General features: G+C 38.6%; 1 protein-coding gene across 2 annotated transcripts in view; it reads left to right on the plus strand.

Annotated features, from left to right (window-relative positions):
* Window positions 1-17,676: 17,676 nt before the first annotated feature.
* The window catches only part of LOC108668055 (zinc finger RNA-binding protein), a 19,604-nt gene continuing 18,438 nt past the window's right edge, over window positions 17,677-18,842 (plus strand). For both annotated transcript variants that reach the window (XM_018155186.2, XM_018155187.2), the window contains exon 1: window positions 17,677-17,809. In XM_018155186.2, coding sequence (XP_018010675.1) covers window positions 17,790-17,809 — 20 coding nt within the window. In that variant the 5' untranslated portion in view covers window positions 17,677-17,789. The remainder of the gene's footprint in view (window positions 17,810-18,842) is intronic.

Genomic DNA, 18,842 nt, shown 5'->3' on the forward strand with positions numbered 1-18,842 from the left:
AAAAATTAAAAAAATTTTAATATTAAGAAATTGAAAAAATAATTTTGTCAGCTACAAATCTTATAACTGATATTTGACACACTTTTACCTGTCTAATTGATCTGAAATTTTGTACACTTGTGTGAAGTCAGAGGCAATGCATGAATCAATTAATAGAATAAATAATTTTGAAAAAAATTTATATATTAAAAAATAGAAAAATTAATTTTTATAATATTCAAAAATTAAATGAGAAATTCATGGTACATCTGTAAGGTTGGAGACACTGGATTCTTTGGAAGTGTTGTCTTTAAAAAGTAATTTTTAAACGTATATTATTTCAGCTGAGCTTTCACTTCAGCCAGCTCATTGCACAGCGAGCTCAATTTTTCACTCAGCGAGCGAACCATCTCATTCAAGGCGTTTACTACATCATTCAACGATTTCATCTCATTGCCTTGCTCTTCCACTGGCTTTTAGCCTTTTCGAACACCAAGAGTAGGTTCTTCGCTGTCATGACAAACCTCAACGAAGTAATTTAGTTTTCTGGAGTAACGAGTATTCCTCAGAGGTCAACTTTGAACAGCTGATATAAATGAAATCTTTGCAACGTTCACAGGTGACCGTCTGATCAGTATCAGACGGTCTGATTTTAAAAGACGGTCTTATCTGATTTTAGCCTTTTGTCCAGCAGAACTAGAGGGCTTTTCGACTAACTTTTTTTCCAGCCATCTTTGTTCAGCCATCGTACAATGCACGGAGGAATGCATACTCATACTCAACGTATGAGTACACATATACGCAGTCTCAGCTAGTCTCGGTTAAAGTCTCACTCACTAGTAAAAAGAAACCAAAAAGTGTTCACTTTTGGTTTTTGGTCGGCTGATGGAGCCGACCCTTTGAGGTGATTATCTAGGCCGACGAGACAGGGATGAAGATTGTTATTGAGAATGGGGTTCAGAATCCCTGGACAATTGGGTATGAAGATGAGCTAAATGCGCTGAATGAGAGAGTGAGTGTGGCGGTGCGTTTGAGAAATGAAAGGGTGCAACTGGTGGAAAGGGTGCAACTGGTGGAGAATAGGAGAAGGCTGAGGCAGAGGAGAGATGGCAGACTGATGGAGAGGCTGGAGAGAGAGGTGGCTGGAGCGAGAGAGGAGGTGAAGCAGGCGAGGAGAGCTTTGCGAAGACGGTTGAGGCGGCTTGAACGAAAGTGGTGGGAGAATAAGATTAGGGAGTGTGAGGAAGCGTGCGTGACAGGGAGAGTGGGTGATATGTACAAGTGTTTGAGGAAGATTGGCACGAGGGGATGTAAGGCAGGTGCGAGTACGAATATTTGTGTGAATGAATTTAAGGAGCACTTCGAACGAGTGACGTGCGAGAGGCATGAAGAGTAGCCGAGAGTGATAGAACGGGCGGTAAATGGTGCGACTGACCTGCGAGAGTGTGAAAGAGCGAAAGAGGCAATTGATCGACTGAATGAAGTGCCTGAAAGAGAAGAGATTGTAGCGGCTATGAAAGATATGAAAGAGTCAGCGCCTGGGGAAGATGGAGTGAGGATTGGATATATTAAGTGGGCGGATGAAGGAGTGAGAGACAGAGTGATTGAGCTGGTGAGAGAAATGTTTGTGAAGAGAGCGGATGCTTGGGATGAATCTTTGAAAGTAGGTGTTATGATGCCGTTGTACAAGAAGGGTGATAGAAATGACTGTAATAACTATAGGGGGGTATGTCTGTTGAGTATGGGGAGCAGAATACTTGCGAGGGTGATAGCGNGATAATTGTCTGTCTCTTATACACATCTAGATGTGTATAAGAGACAGGTTGAAGCGGTTGTGGGGGGAGGAGACAGGAGCCGGGGAGAGCCAGGAGGGGGAAGGTCGCTCAGTGCCCGGGGTGCAACAGGGTGCTGTCGGTCGCCAATATGGCGAGGCACCAGACTGACCAGAGGGCGTGCCTGGTGTGGGACCCTGGGGGGGGGGCAAGTCCCTGACGGGGATCGACGGCCCGGGAATGGGAATGGAATGGGAACGTTTCGCCGCATGACATCAAGTATGGATGTTCAATGAAAACTATATTATAAAATTATCCGAAATTTTCACCTGGCATTGTTCCTGCGAAGGTTTTATTCTGGAAGGGACTTGTTATTGCCCCTGAGAAGGTGAAGTTATAGCCTTGCCAGGTGGTGACGTTGCAGGTGGCAGCGACCCCGACACCCACGGACCGGGGGCAGTCCAGCAGGAACGCCCTGGGGGCGTCCACGACCACCACCCCGGAGGAGGGGGCAGAGTGCGAATTGTTGTCGTACATGTAAGCTTAGGAGAAAAACATTTTTACCCTATAATTCAAAATAACATGCCGGAACAATTATCCCAATATTATATAATTTTTCTTCAAATTCTATTCTAATGAATTATTTTCCGTCAACCCTGATTATCAGTACGGGTATAAAAATTATGAGGTGCCTCCTGTATGCGCTACTCGCAAAGCAAACGATAATAAGTAAAGACAGAACTTCTCAATTGAGTTTAGTGTCATCACTGATGCAAGAAATATCAGTGCCTTGAAGACAGAACCTTGGTACGTTGCTTGTGGCTTTTCGCCAAACTTGGAGCAATGATTATGATGCACGATGCAGTGACTATGACCCTGGTTAGGAGCTGTATGACCTTCCGCACACAATGCAGTGACTATACAGTGAATCTAAAATTCCAAAGTTATTTTTTTTTCTCTTTCACAATCGATGGGCAAAGTATGTGAGATCATTGACTCGTTCACGCCGAGTCATTCTATGAATTTTTCGAACACTTAATCTTCGGTACATCGTGGAATTTTTAAGCTACTTTAATTTTTAAATCAATCAGAAACTTTGTCATCTGAGCTAACCCGTGATGATGAAGCGTCCCGCCATATCGAAGATGCGTGACGTGTAGCCAAGAGGAGAGACGGCGCCATCTCCCCATTCGGTGTAGAAGGGGCCCGAGCTGTTCACCGAGACGCTCACAGACTGTGCAACAACGAGGAAAACTGTCTTCATAATACGGTTAGGGTTGAAAATTTCTTCAAATAATTGCAGGGTGTTATGTTAATACGCAAATGACAGTGATGAAAATACAATTTCGGAAGCACTGGTACTGAAATTTTATGAGAATTTAACATGCTTGTTGAAGTATCAGCCCATTGGCAGAAGATAGTGTGCTCCAATTGCGGGCAACTGCTAAGTTGAAACTTTTGAATATGGAAGGACGGACTGCAATAAATTGAAGGATCAAAACTGAAATATAAATAATACTCAGCTAATGCGTTGTTAATTGACTCGTCTCATGGCATGTTCAGTGCATAGAAAACATTGATGACTCAATAGCAGTTGTAAATTAGATATGGTTTTGAATTTATGTCTGCGTTTACACAATAGGATTAATTTTAGTTTTTGTGTATAGAATTCTCACCTCTTACTTTTTCATTTGATTCTATATTTGCCAAAAATGATCGAATACGTGTATAATACTACCCATATAAAAATCAAATGCCCTCTATCATAGTAGAATTTACTTCTCCGATCTATCATTTTCTTTAAATCGTGTTGTTTCTTACGATAGTTACTGGTCTCAAAAACAATAATGTGTGATCTGCAATACAGTAATACTGATTGTATGTTTGCATGATATTCATATGGTTTTCTTATAACCATTTTATTTCTATTATTAATATTTAACGCTCACATTGTAGGATTTGACGAATAACTATTTTATTTTTATTACGAAGGTGAGTGAGCGACTCACGGTGAAAGATTTGACGACTAACCATTTTATTTTCTATAATGAATATTTAAAGCTCACGTTGTAGGATTTGACGAATAACCATTCTATTTTCTATTACGAAGGTGAGTGAGCGACTCACGTTGAAGGATTTGACGACTAACCATTTTATTATCTATTACGAAGGTGAGAGAGCGACTCACAGTGTATGATTTGACGAAGGTGCGGCTAGGAGCAGATATGTTGATGTACGGCGGGGGACTAGAGGGTGGGAGATCTTGGAACCAGGCACTCATACCAGCACCTATCTTCCCCCCACATGTTCCGCCCCCCGTACAGGTGACATTACACGTTCCCGTTGCATTCAGTCCACTTATGGCTGCAATGAAGCCAGTCAATCGTTAATGTAACGCACTATTAACAATAGCAAAATAACTAAAATGATTAATAACAAGTCAAAGGCAGATTTGTAGACATTTGGGAAATCGATCTAGTTATAGTGAAGTTTCACTATCTGTTTTTAATTTATGGAATTCATTTTCATTTCCATGATTTGCAACCAATAACATAATTCCATCCAGAATTCATTTCGATAATTTTCATTTATGAAATTTATGGTAGAATTCATATAGCACCGAATGTAATAGGGTCAAATAATGCCTTTCTAGCGGGCTGTCTCTACAGGTCCAGCGAAATTGCCTCTTATCGAGTTTAAAATTGCCTCTGTCAAATCAAGCGTAGGGATGTGGTGGGGATATCGCTGTTCATAATGAGCGTGAGGGTGTGGGAAGGACACCGCTTTTTATGATGTTTCATGGCAAAACCATGCAAACTTCCGACAAACTTTCAACAGTTGTGATTTGCGATGATGCGCGTCTAAATTCGAAAAGAACAAGTTTTCTAATTTTATCCAGTGTTTTGAATGTGGGTGATGAGCAATTTGCGCAGTCGCTTTATATTTTTTTAATTTGGTAATAAAATAGTTCACATGAATTGACACTCTGAAAATGAACAATGAGCATGGGTAAAAGTTTATAATATACGAATAATAATCATTGCGACTTTAAATTTAAAAAATACATGACTCGAAACTCCAACAAAAGACGATTGAAATTACCATTTGTGGGACCTCAATGTTTCATACTATAAAATTTGGTCATATTACCGTTATCAACGATACTACGTTCATGAATTACAAGCCTACTGGTGAAATTTGATGAAATTTCCATCTCCTATTATATAAAACAATCAAGTTCTCACCAGTTTCATTCTGGAGACAGAAGCAGAACTCTCCCTGCTCCATGCCGATCACCGTGAGGTTCTGATGATGACACAGGTCAAAGCAGGCCTGAGTATCCTCATACTTATTCTTGTTGTAGCCGCCAACCATGTAGAACTTTGGTTCCATGACGTCATCCTTCAGACAGCCTAAATACTCTGTAAATTCCAAGTATTCGCAGTTCAACATCCGCAGACAATTGAAAATGAATAATAAAATGAAAGCATTCATAATGTAAGAAAATGTTGCCATATTGTTTGATTGGAAAATGTCGTCACTTAATTTTTCGAAGTGCAAGGTACAGATAGGTTCACCATTAATTATGTGATAAACCATCAAAATCATTCAAATTTTTGCATATATTCAACTGAATAATTGAGCTAGACAGAAACGTGTCCCGTCAATGTACAGAACTGGAACTTTCCTGTGAATGTAAAAATAATTCATGGTAATACCTATAAAAAATGCGACTTTCACAGACACATCAAGTAATGCTTTTGTGAAATTTCGCCATGCATGGCAACAACGTCATAGTTATTATTGTGGCTGCGAAGGAGTCCGTTACAATTTAAATAACGAACGCGAAATTACTTATTTATTGCATACCCATAGGCATTGTGCTGCAGGACACGAAGGAGGAGAGCAGGACGACCATAGCCACCACGCGGAACATCCTGCAGTCGTGGCCACTGGTGGAGCGAGTTCTGGAGGCTGGGGAGGCTGGGGAGGTTGGGGAGGCTGAGGAAGCTGGGGAGACTAGGGAGGTTGTAGTGGCTGGGGAAGCTGGGGAGGCTGGGGAGGTTGTAAAGGCTGAGGAAGCTGGGGAGGCTGGGGAGGTTCGAGAGGCTGAGGAGACTAGGGAGGTTGTAGAGGCTGAGGAAGCTGGGGAGGTTGTAAAGGCTGAGGAAGCTGGGGATGATGAGGAAGTTTGAGACGCTGAGGAGACTAGGGAGGTTGTAAAGGCTGAGGAAGCATGGGATGCTGGGGAGGCTGAGATCCACGTTTCCTCATCCCGGCCTTCCAAGTCAGCCAGGTGACGTGGCACGATGTCCATGTCAGCTCAGACTTGTGAGAAATAACGGAAATTTTGCATGATATAATGTAATAAAATGAAAAAATTACACAATTCACTAAATGAATTTTCTCACTCGTTATAAATATTTTATTTGCGTGTTGATATACGTCAAAAATTTATTATAATACGGATGAAAATTTAATTAAATTATATTATCCGCTAAAGATGAATACAGATGGCAATATATTATAAAAATTAAACAAATTATTCCCGTGTACCACGGACGAAACTCAAAAAAATATACATTGAGTATTGTCCAGGCTAATGCCATTCCTATTGCAAATTGTGATCAATATCGAATGAAAAATTGATAAATTTAAAATTATAGTACATAAATGCCAGTCATAAAAAATCCTCCAATTAGGGGCGTCTAATGATTACATTCTACATGATTACATCATTGCTTGCCATGTAATTTGAACTAATTTTTGAATATTGAAAAAATTCCTTATGGATATATAACATAAAACCTAAATTAATACCGGTTCTTCATATGAACCGAAAGCCAACAAAAATATGCCATTAAATTTTTGTAAAGGCATGCACTATTTATTGTAGAGGATATTGCATCATATTCAATAACTTACTTTTTCATTATCAAAAACAAAACCTTCATGAAGTAAATATTTTTTCTAATTCCGCATCGCAGTCTTGAAAAAATCCGATGACGCGGATGATTTTTTGGAGGCTCCTATCCGGAGCCCGATTGCCGACCGACTGCCTGGCCCGCTCTGAACCAGCAAACTTAACGGGAGACCCTGACCTTGTGTTGACCAATCGGCTGCCGAGGGACGAACATACAACTAAAGTTACCTCGGTAACAAATAAACAAGTAAATATTCTCGGTATACCTACTATCCCGAGTTGAAAATAAAATTTGGGGTAATTTCTTTGTCGCGATTCGTTCAAGAAGAATCAATGGTGGGGTAATTTTTTTGCCACGATTCGTTACACTAAAAAGAATTAACGGGACATTTTGTTCAATTGAGGGAAACTTTCTGCATGTTGCGTTGATAAGACTTTTTTTGCAGGGTTAATTGCGTCGGGAAGCTCGTCACAGGGAAAAAATTGCATCGCTATTCCAGATATCTAAATTATGCAAGTGTTACAGAATCTAGAAAATTATCAAGGAGATTTAATATGATATATTTCATTAAATATGTTCTCTGTGCTATAAGTTAACTACCACTATAAGTTGACTAATTTTTGTGTGAAGACCCATCGGAGAATATAATCAGCTTGTATGCGTTAACAGGTTAATTACGATTGTCAGAGTGAAATTCAATTTTATGTTTTAACTTCCTTTATTTAAAATGCACAGTGAATTTTGCAGTTTTCGTCCCAAATTCAATTCGAAAAACGATATATTGAATTAATTGTATTATAACTCTAAATTTCTGTATTATTTTTAATTTAGTTATCATAAGAGATAGCCATGCAAATCAAGTTTTTAATTTAAACTCAACTCTAATCGGATTGAGTTACTCTCCATCCTGTATATTTCCTTAACTTTGATCACTCGTCGTGTATACAAATTATAATTAAATCTGAATAATTTTTACGAGGAGCAGGGAAAGCCTCCTGAAATCTATATATTTATATTTTCTTTATTCTTATTCACACAGGAGCACACAAAAAAATACATAACAAGAGAACATCGAAAATTTGAAAAAGAAAAAAATACAAATTGCTTCCTTGTGAATGCCTATATAAGCTAAAAAGCTTCACAGGCGAATATACAATATAAAATCATTTATAATTTTCAAATTGAGCGTAACAGAGTGATTTCCAGCAATAAAAACAATGAAGAGACAAAGGAATTAACGTTATCTAATACAAGCTAGGATCAGATCAAAGGCGTATCAGTTTACGCACGGAAATTCCTATTTACATACATAAATATAACATATTAAGTCTCAATATTCTCTTTATAATAATAATAGTAAATGATATCTAAATATGTATTACATAATAACATTATTATTCAATATCCAAATATCTTGCTATCTCCTACTCTGCGTTATATGGACCTGAGAGCTCCAGAATTTATGTGTACTTATCAAATATTCAGCACTCCGACATAATTTAACCTCGTGAATTTAAGGCTTCGTGCCTTAATTTCACATCGCGAAATTTACTTCGCGTTTCGCATTTATAACAAACGTGTTGTGTATAATTTTCAAAGTAATTACTAGCTTTGGAGTGAGGAAAGCTCAGTAAATTAATGCAATTTGCATAATAACAATAATACTGTAAACAAATTACCGGGAACATAGATGCTGCCGCGCTGTGAACGCCGGCACTGAAATGTAGTCTTTGATAAAAAATTTAATCAGGTCAGAGAAATTATCTGTCAACTCTATGAAATACTCGTTCGTAAAACTATCTCCTCGGTGAAATACCTCTAGGTAGATCGCGCTTAATTTTCAAATTATAAATTGCATTCAAATATCACATTTTCTGCTTCACTATTTAAGTCTTGTCAAGATTTTCGAGTGTTGTTTTGTGCGCATTTTTTTAAGAATTTTTTTTTATATTTTCATCTCACTTGCTTCTTCCATAATTGTGCATCTTTAACCATTTTATTTTTCGCCTAAAAATTTCCTAACACTTTTGGCCTCGACCAAAAGGAAAACTACAGCTTTTACTGAAAATTACTGAAAACACTTCAATACAGAAACTGCGTTGTGCGCTGTCAGAAAAATGGAAGTTTATGCACTAATTCTACCATTAATAACTAACTAAATGCGCTCATGAACAGTTTTTCTGATAATTAATAACCTTTTAACGCGTTGTTAACACATCAATGATAATCACTTATTCTGAACACAATCAAGGCTGCTCTCCAAAAAGAAATTCCATAGTTATTTTGTTATTAAAAATTCGACTTACGCTAATTTGGCGCCGTAGTTTGAAGTTGAGAGAGGTAGATAAGATTTACTACATCTTGTACTTTACATTTTAAATACTCTTAAACTGGTCGTTTCTCTGACGGGAACCTTTGCACATTTGCTGGTTTGAGAAGAAATGATGGCCTTGACCTAAGAATTTCGCTTGATATATTTCATATCAGGCTAAATTCTTTTCTAGATCAACTCTTGTATTGTGGGTATAAATTACTTCTGATTATTTTCTTAACGGATGTTTAAAAGAGCAATTTAAGACGGATTATGCGTCAATTAAATTATTGATACCGTGCATGATTTCTGGTATAGTCTCTTTGTATATATTTTAGCCACCATGGCTTCTCGTGGTGATTGATCGGCATATTGTATCATATCGGACAAACAGAGACACACTTTCTGTTTATGGCCGTGATACATCCCTTTGCAGGACCAAACTGGGCTAGAATGATCCATACAAAGCGCGCTGGAACTACAAAAAGTACGGCTACAGCACGACTCAAGCAGCTGATCATCAGGCGTTGGCATCGGTGGGGGAAAGTTGTCTATTTTAAACCACATGAAAAAATCAGAGCCCTGACAAGAAGCATCCGACCCGACATATTGCAATGAATGTAACATTTTTAATGCAAATCTTTCTATATCATGCTATGCCTTTAATTTTTATGGTAGAAAGTATTGAAAAATCGTAAATTTGTTTTATATATCAATAGAACCACCCGATGAAGAGTCCGATGTCGATGACACGAAAGCGAGAATGCCGCAAATAGATTTCGACAATGTTCTCGTTTGTTCTTTTCAATTAAGCCATCGGGCTGTTCCACATTTGTCCCGAGACTGATGTTGTGTAATCCCGATCTATTTTTGTATTATTTTATGTCAAAGACAGTTTAAATTTTCCCTTGATTAACATCTGGGTTATCTATTCTCTCCTTCAGACCAAGGCAGCAAAATCTCCACAAGACGCTGCCTTATAGGCTCTTCCATTTTCGTCCCGAGACTTATACTGTGCAATCGCAATCAAATTTTTTTTATTCTGTGTTGAAGATCGGTCGAATATTTCCTAAATTAACTTCTGGCTCGAATATTTCCTAAATTAACTTCTGGCTCGGATATTTCCTAAATTAACATCTGGCTCGAATATTTCCTAAATTAACTTCTGGCTCGAATATTTCCTAAATTAACTTCTGGCTCGAATATTTCCTAAATTAACTTCTGGCCCGAATATTTCCTAAATTAACTTCTGGCTGATCTCTGCTGTTCTTCAGGTCATGGCAGCAAAGTCTCTACAAAACTCCGCCGCTTCACCAACCATTGACGGCCCTCCACACACGACAACGTGGCGCACGATCCCCGTATTTAAATTTAAACCCGCCGTACATTATTGTCCATATAAAACTCGTGGTTATTTTATTCATTACAGACATATAATATTCATATTACAGAAATATTTCATAATCAGTAACCATGCTGCCTTATAGTAGAAACCACCACTTAATACAACGTGGCGCTCGAACCCCGTATTTAATCTGAAACCGGCCTGATTATTGTCAATGAAAAAACTCATATGGCTTTTTAATTGATTAAAGAAATATATTATCATTATCCAGATTACAGATTATTTATTTGGTCCCTGTGCTGTATAGCATGGTGAAGCGTAGATTTACCTGCGCCTTATAGTTCATATCGTTGCAAAAATTGGTCGCTTAAATACAAGTGCTTGTTTATGTCCGAGTGAAGCAAAGATCACAAAATTGAATAAGGTGCAAAACTTGCTTAAAAACAGATTGAAGTTTTGCAGATGGAATTTATGGTTGCTTTTAAACCTTCATATGAATTCATTGCTATTCTTTTTACTACCTTGAGAAGGCCGAAACTTTAGCAACAAAAAATTGTATTTCAAGCGGAAATTGTAGTTCATTATTTTTTAAAGTTTTATCGTACAATAAAGTAAGCAAGTTCTATCATGACAGACTATAGAATTTATCTTAAAGTCAAAAAAATCTCGTTCTAATCATAAAAACTAAATAAATTCGATACAATTTTCTTCTGTTCATGACTCCCACAAGTATTCTATACACCGCCAGCTAAACAAAAGTGCGCGAGGTTATTGGGTCTCTCTCCCATTATAATACCAGTACAACTTGTCGAAGTAATGGCGGAAAATATTGAAAATATTCTCAAGAATCAGAGGCAGCGGATGCCTAAACAATGGAGCTTTGAAAGAAGTCAGCAGAGAATCGGTGTCATTTTACATGGTCTTTTCCTATTGCAAATATGCTTCATCATCCTTTTTTCGAGGACCGTAAAACGGAAGAATTGTTACGATTCGCCGTGCAGAGCAGCATGCTGCAAGACGACGCGGAGGGAGAAATGAAAAAATATGAATTTGGTAGCTAATCTTCATGACGTTTTCGTGCAGCAGTGGAGCTCGAAAATGTCGGACGCAATAGATTCTCTTTTCATCCTCATCCGTTTTATCAACGTAAATACGAGAAAATGCAATCCGAAATCTGAGTTTCTGTGCCTTCTGCCTATCCTCTTTGATGACATCGCAGTTGAAAGGCACATCAGTTGAGATATGAGCGAGCTTCCAACATGGAGACTGACACACTGCAATGGAGGGCTTCTCAAGATGTCATTAAAGATTACAGTGAAGATACCCTGGTATCAAGTGCACGGTGTTTTACGTGCTCTTGTCCATCTGCCGGCCCCGTGCTCATCGTGCTGAAGTTCACGCACAACAGTTCTCTCTATGCGCGTTGTTTCTCGGAAATCGTGGAATGCATGTTCGAGAAAGTGTGGGATGGATTCATGCATCCAGAATCCAATTCTGTCTGGCATTTCTTGACCGCCAAACAGACATTTTCTACGAGGTCTTCCTCACATTCGAGAGGAGCATGACTTGGAACTGGTGGCACACCAGCAGAATAGAGCTCGGTTACATCACGTCTCGGACAATTTACGGCCGGACTTGCGGCCGGTCTCGACTCCCGGCCGGTGTCCAAATTCAGTGTGCATCGAATATCTTGCAAAGTACTGAACGTAGCTCTATGAAACTTGGTACACGTATTCATTATGGCCTGACGGTGATGTCAAGCTCGTGAAAATTTTTTTAATTTCGCCTTCATTCGTGAGTTATATGACGAAATGTGTCGAAATTTACAGTGTACAGAAAATTTCTCCCAGAGTACTGAACAGATTTGAATGAAATTTTGTTTTTGAATTTCTGAATACTGAACGGAACGGTGATGTTTAGCTCGTGAGAATTTTTTACAATTTGCCTTCGTTCGGAGTATTTTTCTCTTTTCCCTCATTCGTGATTTAAACAGCAAAATTGTGCTTAAATTCGCAGTATACACGAGATTGCTTCTAAAATACTGAACAGATTTGAACGAAACTTTGCATATAGAAACCTAACCTCCCAACGGTGATGTTTAGCTCGTGACAATTTTTTTCGATTTTGCCTTCGTTTGCGAGTTATACGGCTTTACGTATATGGCTCATGGTCAATGCAAGTTCAAAAATCGGCCTGAGAAATGCCGGTCGTTTCTCCGTATATCCAGGTGATTATGAAGATGATCCTCCTTACGATTATTCTCTCCCACTTTCTGGGCATGGTACAGAGCGTGCGGGTCTTTGCACTCAATCGGAGCGCAACGCAGACGAACAGAACAGAACGCAACGCAGAAGAAAGCTTCAGGAAGCTCATCATTTCAGGCTTCAGGCGGATCAACCAAGAGTGAACTTCAAAATTGAAAGAAGCTTCTAACGTTATGAGGAAAATTATAGCACAACTGAAGATTAGTAAAGTAATGAAAGGGATTCTTGTTTAGTTTATCAAGAGGGCATGACAAATTTCATGAACGATATGTCGTTTTCGTTGCCGACTGCAACTTTTTTTTTAATGGCATTCGTTTTTATGAAAAAAGTCAATGAGACAAGATATATATCAACACCAGAGACTATTAATTTAGTAACATGGACGGAGGAATTTACATTAGGGGTACAGTACTCCATATCGAAGGACCGAAATGCGTCTTCGGCGTTTCATGATAAAGCCTCGAGATAGACAACGGCAAGCAAGCGAGCTGTCTAGTGCTCTCATGAATCATCGCTATCGGGATAAATTCCTGTACTTTGTTTGGCTTATACTTGACCCACTTCTGTCAGTTTGGTTGGTTTTCACTTTTAATCTACGGATATCCCAAGAAGTTTTCATTAACTCATAGATCTTTGAACGATATTCATGATGCCGGGCGGTATTCATGATGCCGGGCGGTATCCATGATGCCGGGTGGTATTCATGATGCCGGGCGGTATTCATGATGCCGGGCGGTATTCATGATGCCGGGCGGTAACATGATGGCGGGCGGTATTCATGATGGCGGGCGGTATCCATGATGGCGGGCGGTATCCGTGATGCCGGGCGGTATTCATGATGGCGGGCGGTATCCGTGATGGCGGGCGGTATGCATGGCGCCAAAAACACTCATGATACAGCAATGAGCTGAGATGAAGTCCAACTAAAGGCATATTCCATTGGAGAAGAAAGCCACAGTGAATACTGATGAATAATGGCCCAGTGAACCTTCAATACTACGTGGGACTTCTAAATTGATAGAATGGCTTGTAATTCACCAAAAAAAAACTTTTAACTTCCCTACTATACGTTTAATTTCTAGCTGTAGCCTTTGGGCTTCAAAAATATGCACATGAGTACTACTACGTGGTAGGAGTGCCAAGTTCATATTTGTTATTGCATCTAAAAATAAACTCTACTTTCCTGCCGATAAAGCTCCGTAGAAATTAAAATATGTATCATTCGTAGATAAATGAACCAATTTTACCTTCAAAGGCTCTACATAAAATAGATTGAAACGCTGCTTTTTGTTTTTATGTCAATAATCCCACCTTTGTTTCGTGACTTTTATTTTACAATAAAATAAAAAAATTGAGGCATAACTAAATAAGTTTTTACTACCACATGGTGAATAAACATAATATGCGCTTAAAATTACTTTTTAAAAAGAATACTTCTAAAGAGGCTTGCGTCTCCGATGTTACACATGTACAATAAATTTCTAATTCCATTTTTCAATTAAATAAATTTTTTCAATTTTTTTTGAGACGTATTTTCTCCGATTTTACGCAAGTTTGCAAAATTTCAGATCGATTGGGCATTTAGAAGTGTGTTAAAATATCGAATATAAGATTTGTAGCAGACAAACAAACAAACAAGCAAGAAGTGAAATTAAAGAGAAGTGTTGTAAAGAATGTAGGGCAACATGGGGCAGCGCGCCCCCCCTTTTTTTAAACTAAATTTTCGATGAAGTTTTAATTGATGCGAGATGGTTCTTTGTTTTGTTTAAAGGTGCAACTAATGAGGAATGTATGATGTGAATTAGACGCCTATATGTTCATTCAATTTTTAATGAAACACTGTTTTGTAAAAAGTGTCAAAATGGGCCCATTGCCCCACCCCTGGGGCAACTAATGATGTATAACACAAGACTTCACCATGGGCGCTTTGCCCCGTGACACGCGTGGGCCCGTTGCCCCCACTAGGTATCATTTCAATTTATATCGTGTCAACATTTTATTTTAAAACCTAATAGCCTAAACTTGGTCTCAAAATTATCCCTATAAATATTACTTTGAAAAATTAATTCACAGTAATTTCAAAAGCTTCATCTATAGTAATCGAAAAAAAATTTATTTAGCGGCAAAAAAATTTTTATCTGGACTAAAACAGTTATTCACAAAGAACTTAATAACGCAAACACTTAGCAAAACGTAAATCCGTACACTTCATCCCAGTGAAACTGTCGACCGGCGGTAGAGAACACGGACCAATATCTACAATACTTAGCGAGAAACCCGCTATGGGCCCGTGACCCGCAGTGGGCTCGCTGCCCCATGTTACCCTATATTTATGAGAGCTGGTATACATAAAGGTACTCTTAATCAATAAGTTTGAATCTCACACTCTGAATGAACAAAATGTATATATCAATATACATTTACTTTGAAAAACAATAAAAAATCTGGGAAAAATGGCGCCGGTTATCAAATTTCCAAAATTTAATCAATTTAAAAAATAAGCTTCCCCTTTCTTTACAAATATGGTAGGACAAGATCTAAACAAACCTGGTGGGCCGATTCTTCATGAAACCGATTATCGACACTGATTTATCTTAAGAATTTGCCAATTAAAAATCCTTTTCGTTCATTTACATTATGCGTACCGCCCTCCACCTGTGATCAATTGCTGTCAAGCGTCTTTTTTGCGCAACTGGATTAATTAGATGTTCAATATGGTTTAGTTATCATGTTAAACTTTAACATACTCAGCATAGAAAATGATTACATGCCAGACTTAACCATCCACATCCGCTACGATCTCATTGTAGGAAGAGTTACTCGACGAATGAAACTTCAGTTTAGTAATGTTTATAATTCGCAATAATTTAATAAATAAGTTTATTATTCATCTTTAATCGTTTAGATATATTTACGTGCACCTACGATCCCAGGACTTTGCTGGTATAATCTTGTCCAGGCTGTTCGTCATGGCAGTAAACCAACTAAGTTATTATCAAAAGGATGTTCTTTTTCGATTTATCAACAGATTAAATTCCTTCGAATATTTCCCTATTTCTGCAGCTTTTCTCTCCACTTGCAAAATTACCCAGTTCTCAACAACGTCAGCTTTGTACCAAAAATTTAAAGGGAACAATCAAGGTTTGGCGTTGCAAGAAACCATTTAGAAATAATTATTCATCAAGGTGCGTATTATGCCAAAAATAAGAGACTTTCTCATTGCAATTGATAACAACTTCTGTAGTGATCACGTACAAACAATAGTTGGACTTTATTATTAGAATTCGCGAATATTGTACTTTTTTGCACTTGGCAAATGTAATATTTATGAAAAATTCTGTATATATGAAAAAATTTTACATAACGGAGGTAAAAATAATTAAAGTCTATCTGAACTTTTCTTGCTGGTCAAACGGACTGGCGTGGTGTTGTGGAAATAATAACTTCACTTGCTTGTCAGGTGTGGGATGCTGAGGCCCTCTGCCGTGGTGGTGGGGCCCGCTGCTGCAGTGGTGGGTCCCATGCACTGCCGTGGTGGTGGGTCCCACTGCTGCGGTGGTGGGGCCCACTGCTGCGGTGGTGGGTTCTACTGCTGCGGTGGTGGGGCCCACTGCTGCGGTGGTGGGTTCTACTGCTGCGGTGGTGGGCCACCCACTGCTGCGGTGGTGGGGCCCACTGCTGCGGTGGTGGGTCCCACTGCTGCGGTGGTGGGGCCCACTGCTGCGGTGGTGGGTTCGACTGCCGTGGTGGTGGGGCCCACTGCCGTGGTGGTGGGGCCCACTGCTGCGGTGGTGGGGCCCCAGCGACGTTTGAAAAAAGTCGCCCCCCCATATATATATGGGGGTGGAGCCCCCATATATCCTTTTGAAAGTGTGGTCCCTTGTGAAGACACCGGTACCATTTCTAACCCTTCCTGGTTAGAACACAGGTACCTTAACTATAACAACTCTCTCAAGCGAAAAGCTGTATTTTAATAGTTTGATTACACGTTATATATTTCAAGGAAGATAATAAAGAGGGATGAGACACTGCCCACCAATAAAGTGGTGCCGAGGCGTGCCCCTGACGCCCCAGCTGCTGCTATTATATTACCAGCGTCAATTTAGCGCCTTATTCTAGAAATTAACTATCGGTTTAAATCTACACGCCAATAAAAACTGGATTAATTTGGCTCGCGTTGCCTTGCACTTGCAGGGTCTTTATCTGTGTTACCAGCGAACCATTACGATGGTTTGGTGGTACTCATTACATAAGTGATAGACGGCGTGAAATGATAATGACGAATGTGATGGCAACAATGAGTGATAAACCAGCAATGAAAATAAGAAAAACGATGGGTATGATGAAAACGATGGTTATGATGACAATGATAGTAATTAACAACAAGTATAACAATAGGTATGATGACAAAAGCAACAATGACATTTCATTGACGACCATGACCAACAGGGTGGGTAATTGACTTCAGATGAAACCTGATGTCTTTATAACCCAATTATTGTCAAAGAAGAATTGAAATGAATAATTTCAAACAAATTAAATCTAGAATTTTTTCATTGCATATCAGCTCCCTATTAATAAAATTGTTTCCCTGCAATTTGATGCAATTCCCACGTCCCATCAGTGATGGAAATGTTCGAGGGAAACTGCCAACTTATGGCAACACTGCACATTGCGTAAAGTTTACCGAGACATTAAACTTGAACTCTTCTTTTGAACTCATAATACGTCGTTATTTTTACGATACTACCAAACTATCATATACATTTTTGAGGCTTTTCCATATAAAAAAATTGCCTATAAAAAGACGTATTAGTCACAAATTTGTCGATTTTTGTATAATACGATGCGAGAGACAATACCTTATTACTCCGTATTATCCGTCTAAATGTCTGAAAAATCAGGTATTGAGCTAGTAATGCATGGATATTTGCTTTAAATTGGATGATGTTCCTTAGGCAGTGAAAAATTGTTTCGCAAGTTCGACATAGTTGTATTTATTACCGCTAGGGTTCTCAATCTTTGTGATGGTTTCTGTATGTTTAGGTAACTGCGTCTCAGATTCTCTTTGTGAGAGCGTTGATTCATGCGGTCGACTGAGATGTGCTAAGTGAATCGCACTAACTTTTGTGTTTACCCAAGTAAAATAAACAATCTATTTGTGCTAATTTCTAGTCAGTATTGCTAATAAACATGTATTGGGGTGGGTTAAGGTAAGTAATGAGTCAAAATTTTTAATGAAGCTTATGTTATTGGGTAAAAAATCTCAATCATCGATTGTTCCCTACGAGATGCCATCTTGATTTCTTTACACTACGTCGACTCGTTCGACTGCATACCTAATACCTACTAAATATTACATTTGCACGTTCTTTACTTATTAAAATTAGAAATGTGCAAATAAGCATCATAATGGTCTTTTATTGAATTTGACTGTATAGCGAATTTTATTTTGTGAATTCGTCATTTTCCAGTTTCGCCAGCAGCATTCCAACATTTCAAGCAGACCAACCCAGATGCCGGTCAAAAGCTGGGACAAAGAGAAAGAGCCCAAGGAACGAGTATAACAAAATCAAAATTACAGGATCAAATTTCCATGAGACTCCGCTGATGTCAAACTTCCCAGTTGCAAGCATATATAAATATAGCTAATATGATACCGTAAAATGGGGTAACTTAGACCACTTTCTTTTTTATAAATGATGCCATTTTTTTACTAGCTAAATTAAACTTGAATTGAAACCTGCAAAATACAGGTCTATACTCTAGCTTCACTCACCATAAATTGCTGGCTCCTGCCTCTCATAGTCTTTATGTAATCTCAAAAAAAGTGATGGTCTTTGTTTATTTTGTTACCCCAGCTACTGCTTAGACCGGGTGGTAAAATCAATTATATTTTTTGGTAAAATAACTCCAAATAACTCCTGGTTTTGGTGCATTGTAGTAGATTTCTTCCAGTTACATATGCAAATGACAAACTTGAGGAAAGTGTCATAGTTTGCAAATGGGGGGCGCCGCCCCATAGTGAGGGAAATGTGACTACCTAATGGCAGCCCTGATGGGGTGATATTGACTGGCTTGGAAATTAAGTTTAAATTACCGTAAAATGGGGTAACTTAGACCGGCGGGGGAACTTAGACCACTTTTCGTTTTTTTAACAAAAACCCCCACAACTCAAAAACTATTTGACATAGAAAAATTTTGTCAATGGGCATTAAAGGCCTAATACTGAGGCTACATAACACA

The sequence above is a fragment of the Hyalella azteca genome, unplaced genomic scaffold (assembly GCF_000764305.2).
Source record: "Hyalella azteca isolate HAZT.00-mixed unplaced genomic scaffold, Hazt_2.0.2 contig16054, whole genome shotgun sequence".
Classification (NCBI taxonomy): domain Eukaryota; kingdom Metazoa; phylum Arthropoda; class Malacostraca; order Amphipoda; family Hyalellidae; genus Hyalella; species Hyalella azteca.